Source organism: Papaver somniferum, chromosome 7 (assembly GCF_003573695.1).
Source record: "Papaver somniferum cultivar HN1 chromosome 7, ASM357369v1, whole genome shotgun sequence".
In the NCBI taxonomy this organism is placed as follows: Eukaryota; Viridiplantae; Streptophyta; class Magnoliopsida; order Ranunculales; family Papaveraceae; genus Papaver; species Papaver somniferum.
The window spans coordinates 202,306,382-202,315,444 of NC_039364.1; the positions used below are offsets into that span (position 1 = coordinate 202,306,382).

The 9,063-nt window shown below is 40.1% G+C and overlaps 1 protein-coding gene and 1 pseudogene across 1 annotated transcript; one reads left to right on the top strand and one right to left on the bottom strand.

The window, feature by feature from the left end:
• Nucleotides 1-2,879: 2,879 nt before the first annotated feature.
• Nucleotides 2,880-4,909, bottom strand: LOC113300449 (the record flags this gene model as incomplete). Its single annotated transcript, XM_026549662.1, has 4 exons — nucleotides 2,880-3,106; nucleotides 3,350-3,706; nucleotides 3,904-4,090; nucleotides 4,817-4,909. Coding segments are annotated over 4 exons (864 nt in total), but the record flags the coding sequence as incomplete, so codon positions are not given.
• Nucleotides 4,910-7,038: 2,129 nt separating this feature from the next.
• Nucleotides 7,039-7,138, top strand: LOC113300741 (annotated as a pseudogene).
• The last annotated feature ends 1,925 nt before the right edge of the window (nucleotides 7,139-9,063 follow it).

Genomic DNA, 9,063 nt, shown 5'->3' on the forward strand with positions numbered 1-9,063 from the left:
TAACGATAGAAGCGAAGTGCTGTAGAACAACGACAGTGTTCTGCGACAGTTGGGCGTGGGTTGATGTTCTTCGTGTTCTTCGGCAGCACCAGCAGAATAGCTTTCCTGCAACTCGTGATTTTTGTCTCCTCTGGTTCTCTAAACTACCCCAAACTGTTCGTCCGCCTCTCTGACTTGCAACCAACCTATATATACCCAACATCCCCCAAGTAAACCCTAAACAACTCGAGTTTATCTTCATTCTTCTTTCACGGCAAGTCACATATTTTTCTATTTCTTCTCTTCTGTACGCGTCAACTGGGTCAATCCCACCTCTACAATATTCCAGCAGGACCCTGTTAACTCAATCCTGGGCGTTAAATTCTTTCCTAAATCTTCATGGACTCTAAAATCCCGATAATATTTCTCCATGACTCTGTTTTGGTCTAACACGATGGAAACTCCTTCTTTCTCGAATCTGGCCGCCATACATTCCCTGTTTAGACGAAACAGGGTTATACTAATCCATAACGCGAGAAAAATCCGACCAAATCTCTTCCAACTACCGAATCAAGATACCCGTGAAACTCCACACCTCTGTTTCCTTTTTCCGGCTTATCTAGCCAAATTCGATCGATCAAAATGAACATTCCAAGCCTGTTACGCTCTAGGAAGTCCAGCCCCATGAAAATCAGCGCTTGAATCTCTCTAAAACTCGCTTGAATCTCAAACCCTAAATCTGTTCACTTCTGCCAAATATTCCCGCCAAAATGAATTTGAATTTTGGGGAAGAAGCTGGTTTCCCCCTATCCAGAGTAGAGGTGCCGATAGCAGGTGACTTTGGGGTGTCCTGAGGGTGCCCCTTAGTAATTCGGGTACCCCTTATCCATAGTGAGAGTCCAAATAGCAAGTGTCCTCCGGGTGCGCTTTTCGAAAACTTTTCGAGCCGATCTTTCCAAAAATGTTTATTGGACAAAAATACCTACACACACATAAAACACCATAATAAGTACAAAAATGAGCACTATCAATATATAGAATCGAGACAAATTAGACACAAAAATGTGTCTATCAAATACCCCCAAACCTATTATTTGCTAGTCCTCGAGCAAAGATAAAATTGAAAAATAAAATCCTAACTCACTGACGCAGGCATCGTCGATTGCATTTAGCGTATGCAATAAGCCTTTAAACCCCTAGGTGGCCCTAGTGGCCGAGTTATAGTCTCGGGAGGGCTTACCAGAGGTATACCCACAAAACCTTTATACTCCAGACCCTAGCTATCTACGCAGAACCTTGGAAAGCACTAAAGAATCTCCTTGGTTGGCATACTTATTGACTACAGGAAGAAATACCCTGATGCGAAATTCCAATTGTTGTACACGAGTTTGCACTCAAGCATACTAAAATTCATATAAAGTGACAGAGCTCTACTCAGATAGTTGCACTATGGACATCAATATTCGGAGTCAAACCAATCACATGGATAGATTAAGAGATGGATATAGAAAAACGTAGATGGTTTTGATGTTTACTAAGTGAACGGTTTCCCATATCTGTCTGAAGGCCTCCGCCAAAATGAACCTATCCTAATGGATGAGATACTAGTCTGACTAATATCAACACAACTGGCATATACAAGGGAACCAGTGATTGATAATCCTAACTCTAGGTCAACACAGCTGGCATATACAAGGGTACCAGTGGTCGACTTTATTGAATTTATTCCTTTTGGTCAAATGGTCTGGTCTCAATTTTTTTTTTTCTTTCATTTTTCATGGTATCTCAATCACTCTAATTCACCCTAGCATTGGTAACAACTTGAATCGTGAGCCCCACCTAATCACTTAGAGTAACATAGTTTAAAAACAAAATAAAATAAAAATAGAAGTGAAAAGGACTCAACGAGATATGGTGAAACTATCATGTTATTTCTAACACCTGAGCTCTGTGCTTTTATGAATAGACTCTTCTAGATGTTTCCATCTAATCAGATTGGTTCCTCAACTCCTACAACCAAAATGCTTCCATCCACTTAGGTTGGTTAGTGCTATCCTTAATATGCATAAATTTCTAGGCTCTGGAGTTTATTAAAACAAAAAGTTTCTACCCCACCCCCAAACTTAAATCTAACATTGTCCTCAATGTTTCGAATGAAAGAACAGTACCAAAAATATAAGTAACATGAGGAAATAGTAAAGAGAGAGTTCGGAAAGATAGTACCTGGGTGAAGTGAAACCAAAAACTGACAAAAATATTATACAACATACAAATCGCCTCGATGGTCAATCAAGGGTAAACAGGGTCCTCCAGAGGGACCTCCTCAACATCACCTGTAGGAAAAGGCTCTAAAAAGGGCTTCAATCTCTGACCGTTAACCTTTGAAGAACTAGTACCATCTGATGTCTCAATCTCAATAGCGCCATGAGGAAAAACAGTACGGACCACAAAAGGACCGGTCCACCGAGAGCGCAGTTTCCCGGGGAATAGATGCAAACGAGTGTCATACAGAAGAACTTTTTGACCTGGAGAAAATGACTTCCGTAAAATATTCTTATCATGCACAAGTTTCATTTTGTTCTTATACTCCTTAGCACTATCGTATGCATCTCTACGAATCTCGTCCAATCATTGAGCTGGAGCTTTCTGTGAGCTCCTGCCTTGTCAAGTGAAAAGTTTAACTGCTTAATAGCCCAATAGGCTCTATGCTCTAACTCAACAGGCAAGTGACATGCCTTGCCAAATACTAAACGGTAGGGTGACATTCCAATGGGTGTCTTAAACGCGGTACGGTAAGCCCATAAGGCATCAGTAAGCCTCGACGACCAATCTTTCCTATTAGGATTAACTGTTTTCTCTAAAATACGCTTAATTTCCCTATTGGAAACCTCTACCTGACCACTAGTCTGTGGGTGATACGGGGTAGCTACTTTGTGGGTAATACCATATTGTTTCATTAAAAGAGCAAACGGTCTATTACAAAAGTGTGAACCCCCATCACTAATTATAGCTCGCGGTGTACCAAAACGTGTAAGTATATTCTCTTTCAAAAACTTAATTACGACCCTATGGTCATTTGTTTTACACGGAACCGCCTCAACCCACTTAGACACATAGTCTACAGCGACAAGTATGTAAAGATAACCTAAAGAATTAGGAAATGGACCCATAAAATCAATGCCCCACACATCAAAGACCTCAATCACTAAAATAGGGTTCAAAGGCATCATATTTCTACGGGAAATGGTTCCTAACCTCTGGCAACGATCACAAGAAACACAGTGACTATGGGAGTCTTTAAACAGTGAAGGCCAGTAAAATCCACACTGCAATATCTTAGCAGTCTTCTTAGCACTAAAATGACCCCCACAAGCATGTTCATGACAAAAGGAGAGAATACTGGACTGGTCACTCTCAGGTACACATCTCCTAATAATCTGGTCGGGACAATACTTAAACAAATAAGGATCGTCCCAAAAGAAATGCTTAACCTCGGCTAAAAACCTAGAACGATCTTGTTTACCCCAATGTTGAGGGGTACGGCCAGTAACAAGATAATTCACTATATTTGCATACCAAGGTGATTGGGAAACAGAGAACAATTGTTCGTCAGGAAAGCTATCCCTTATAGGAAGGGCATCACTAGGGGAACTAACAACTAACCTGGATAAGTGGTCTGCTACTACATTTTCAGCACCCTTTTTGTCTCTAATGTCTGGAGAAAATTCTTGTAACAATAGGATCCACCTAATCAATCTAGGTTTGGTGTCCTTCTTAGACAAAAGGTATTTCAAAGCAGCATGATCGTATAGATTACGATCTTAGAACCTAATAGGTAGGATCTAAACTTATCCAAGGCAAACACGATGGCTAGTTCCTTCTCGGTAGTTGTATAGTTCAATTGGGCATCATTCAGAGTTTTGCTAGCATAGTAAATCACATGAAGTAATTTGTCTACTCGTTGACCTAACACAACGCCTATAGCATAATCTGAAGCATCACACATAATCTCAAAGGGTAGGTTCCAGTTGGGTGCCTGGACTATGGGAGCGGTAGTGAGTAAATTTTTAAGCTTCTCAAAAGCCTCTAAACAAGCATCATCAAAGACAAACTTAACATCTTTTGCAAGCAAATTGCAAAGAGGTCTAGAAATCAAGCTAAAATCCTTAATGAATCGACGGTAAAAACCTGCATGCCCTAGGAATGACCTAATGTCTTTTACGGTTTTTGGGACCTGTAAAGTCTTAATAAGGTCAACTTTGGCTTTGTCTACCTCTATACCCTTTGAAGAAATGATGTGCCCTAAAACAATTCCTGATTTAACCATGAAATGGCATTTTTCCCAATTAAGCACTAAATTCTTTTCCTTACACCTAGTCAACACTAATGTCAAATGATGCAAGCACTCATCAAAAGATGAACCAAACACTGAAAAATCATCCATAAAGACCTCTAAAAACCGTTCTACCATATCAGAAAATATGCTCATCATACAACGCTGAAAAGTCGCAGGGGCATTACACAGCCCGAAAGGCATGCGTCTATACGCGAATGTACCAAAGGGACAGGTAAAAGTGGTTTTCTCTTGGTCTTCTGGGGCAATAACGATCTGATTATATCCGGAAAAGCCATCTAAAAAGCAATAGAAACTATATCCAGCTAATCTCTCTAGCATTTGGTCGATAAAAGGAAGGGGAAAGTGATCCTTCCTTGTGACCTTGTTCAATTTCCTATAGTCGATACAGACACGCCATCCCGTGGTCACTCGGGTTGGGATTAACTCATTATCCTCATTCTGGACTACAGTGATACCTGATTTCTTGGGAACAACCTGAACGGGGCTGACCCACTTACTGTCTGAAATTGGGTAGATAATACCCGCATCTAACAACTTAAGCACCTCTTTTCGAACTACTTCTTTCATGTTAGGGTTCAGTCGACGTTGCATCTCCCTAGACGGTTTGGAGTCTTCCTCTAAATGAATCTGATGCATACAAACGGTAGGACTAATACCCTTAATGTCTGCTATAGACCACCCTAAAGCTTCCTTATTATCTTGAAGTACTTTTACTAGCCTACTTTCCTGATCACTATCCAAGTCGGCAGCAATAATCACAGGTAAAGTCTCAGATGGGCCTAAGAACACATACTTCAGGTTATCTGGTAGTGGTTTGAGGTCCAACTTAGGGGGCTCTTCTAAGGAAGGAACTGAGGTAGTCTCAGAAGCTGGTAATGGTTCGAACCTAGCTTTCCATCTATCAGTGTCTAACACAGGGTAGAATCTAATAGAGCATTCACTTGTTCAATGGTACTATCATCGTCAAAATCTAAACCAAAATGGGATAGACAACTCTCTAATGGGTCTTCAGACAAGATGTTTGGTAATGACTCCTGAACTAAGGATTCTATCATATTCACCTCTTTAACACATGTGTCATCTAGCTCATAAGGTAGCTTACTGACATTAAAAATGTTCATTTCGATAGTCATATTACCAAAGGATAAATTCATCACACCATTTCGACAGTTTATGATCGCATTAGACGTAGCTAAGAATGGGCGACCTAAAATCACAGGTATCTGGTTCTCTGGGTCAGGGACAGGTTGGGTATCTAGGACCACGAAATCCACTGGATAAATAAACTTGTCGACCTCAATAAGAACATCCTCGATAACACCTCGAGGAATTTTGACAGACCTATCAGCTAACTGCAGTGTTATCTGAGTAGGTTTCATTTCACCAAGTCCTAGCTGTAAGTACACATGGTACGGCAGTAAGTTCACACTGGCTCCTAAGTCAAGTAAAGCTTTTTCTACCCGGTGTTTACCTATTGTACAAGCAATGGTTGGGGAACCTGGGTCTTTGTACTTTGGAGTGGTAGTGTTCTGAATGATTGAACTTACATGACTAGCTAAAAAGGCTTTCTTATGGACGCTAAGTTTTCGCTTTCGCGTACACATATCCTTAAGGAACTTGGCATAAGCAGGAATTTGCCTAATTGCATCTAATAAAGGAAGGTTTATGGTAACTTGCTTAAAAACCTCCAATATGTCATTAAAGTTCGATTCCTTCTTTGTTGATGCTAATAGCTGGGGAAATGGGGCTCTAGGCACAGAATCAGACCTCTCAGGAACCGAAATGGCATCATCGGAAATTTTATCAGTCCCCTCAGTTAGTGGTCCTGAGGAATGAGATCCTGAGGGGTGAACTACAGTATGTTCACTATCGGGCATGGTTACCTGATTGTCTACTACTCTACCACTCCTAAGGGTTCTAATAGCATTCAATTGATTCGATGGTTTTGCACCTACTTCATGAACTCCTCTAGGGTTGGGGGTAGTCTGACTAGGGAGCCTTCCGTTATCTCTCTCACTTAAGGTCTTAGATATTTGGCCGACTTGAAGTTCTAGCTTAGCAAGGCTCTGAGCATTAATTTGAAAGTTCTGCTTGGTTTCCTGTTGAAAACTAATTTGGCTATGTGCTAACATATCCTGAGTTTTTGCTAGCATCTTAATATATTCCTCGTTTTGTTTTCTGGGCCTGATGAATTCTTAGTGTAATCAAAACCTGGGGGAGCATTAGAATTACTAAACTAACCTTGACTCTGGCCCTTAGACCATGAAAGGTTCGGATGGTTTCTCCAACCAGGATTATAGGTTTCTGAATATGGGTCAAACTTCTGACAGTTATCATACCTAGTGTTATTATAGAGAGCATTGGCTTTCTCTTCATTATTCCGGCCTTCCCAAAAAGGCTCCAATCTACCACTAGTGTGACCCACTTCTAAAGCTTCTAACCTTTTCGCTATATCAGCAATTTTGGCATCTGATTCAAAGCTTCCTTCTACCCTATTAACGTTTCCTCTGCCTAGAAGAATTGTTTTCTGGGGTACCCTATTGCTTTCCCATTTTTGGGTCTTTTCGGCGATTTCATGCAAATATGTCATCGCATCATCAACTGTTTGGTTTTCAAACCCACCTGTACACATGGACTCTACTGTAGTTGTGGTGGGATAATCTAAACCCTCATAAAGGATCTGAACTAACCTAACCTTTTCTAAACCATGATGAGGACATTGGGCTAATAAATCATTGAACCTTTCCAAATACCTAAACAAAGATTCTCCCTCCTGTTGTGTAAACGTGCAGATTTGCGTCCTAATAGACGAGGTTTTGTGCCTAGGGAAAAACTTGTTCAAAAAGGCAGATGTAAGTTGTTCATAGGTTTCAATTGATTCGGAAGCCAAACTATACAGCCACGACTTGGCTTTATCTTTTAAGGAAAAGGGGAATAACCTGATTTTTAAAGCATCATCATCAAGGTTTCTAATTTTCAGGGTACTACAAATTTCCTCAAAGTCCCTAACATGGAAATAGGGGTTTTCATTTTCTTTTCCTAAAAAGATTGGGAGCAACTGTAAGGTTCCAGGCTTAAGTTCATAATTTGCTTCAGTTTCAGGTAACCTGATACACGAGGGACGAGTAGTCCTAGTAGGATTCAACAAGGCTTTCAAAGTTGCCATTTCTGGCGCTATTGGACTATCAGGGATTCTTTCCTCAAACAGACGTTCAAAACGGAATCTTCACGAATCGGACTTTCTAAATTGAGGTAATCAAGACGCTTAGAACTACTAGGTTTCTCTTTAACAAATCTACCTAGGGCGTCTCTTTTACGTTCAGGCATGCAACAGAATGAGGTAGGGAATTCTATGCAAACACAAAACAAGGCTGACTCAACCAAATCAAACCTAAATTTCTAGCAAACAAAAAGCATGATAGATCCACTTAGATTGTTTCTAGACCAGCTTCTATTCTTTCGAAAAGGAACTCGTTACAATCTGAGCAAACCCCTCTGGAATCAATCCGAGTCAAAGTAAGTTGAATCGAGGCGAGGGAAGTTTAGTGGAGATTTGATACCCAAGGCCTCACCGGTTACAAGGCGGCGCAGTCACGCATTCAACTCACAGAAACCTTCAAGAACTTCGAAGTATGCTCAAAAGAGTAACCAATATTCTTCGAACGACTTTCCTATTAAGCTCGTTACCCTATAGGTCTCGTTCTAGTCAAAATTTTAGGCTTAGGTTCGCGTTTGGTTTCGTTTTCCTAAGGCGGGCAAGAAGAGAACGGTGATGAAATCCGAACCCTTATCTTGTATGGCCAGTCCTTTCCCTTTACTAGGAAATTAAAGCAGCCGTTTTCAAGTCCTCGGCATATATGCAAACTAAGGAATACAGTAAACCCGCTGACAGGGGATTCACGGGTGTTTCGAAAAACTTACCTCCCGTACCAGACGGGCGAAGAACCGCTGAAGTCGACTCGGGCCACGACTCCTATGTCATGTACGAACCCGAGGGGCCGAGGCGATATCGTAATCACCGTCCTTCTCTGCGCACAGTTTATATTTAAACCAACCCTTCCTTAGGGTTTAAAAAAAAATAATAATGTCCAAAGTCCAATGTCCAAGTGTCCAAAAATAAATATATATCTAAAAAGAAATTGTCTTCTTCTCCGTTCTTTTTGCTTTAAGCTTTCGCTCCAAGTCTTTGTGCTTTAAGTTGCAGTCTTTACGAAATCACCAAACTCCTTGGCTCAATTCGCTTTATGATCCAAAACCTGTAGACAAAAGATAAATACCCAAAAACGTAAAAAAGAACAAAAATAATAAAAACCTAAAAAAAAAGAAAGAAAACGAAGTCTAAAAACCCTAAAAGCAAATCCGCGTCGGCGGCGCCAAAAATTGATGTGATTGTAGATAGTGATAAAAGTGGTTCGATTCTCAGACTTGCGAAGGATAAAATATAGACTTAAATTCTAAAAAAAAAATAGAAAACTCAAACAAAGTTGATGTTTTTATCAATATTAAAAGAACACTGAGGCTAAGATTCCACTATTTTCCAAGTTCAAAGTGATTTAAATCCAATATTTATATTTATTCAATTTTTTCGTTTAATTTGATTCTAAGATGTTGCAACAAGTAGATTTTTAAAATAACAAGTGTAAATCAAAAGCATGGGATATCAAAAACCTAAGTCCAAGCATATACCATCAATGGAAATCAGAATTGTTGAATAAAAATCATTAAAA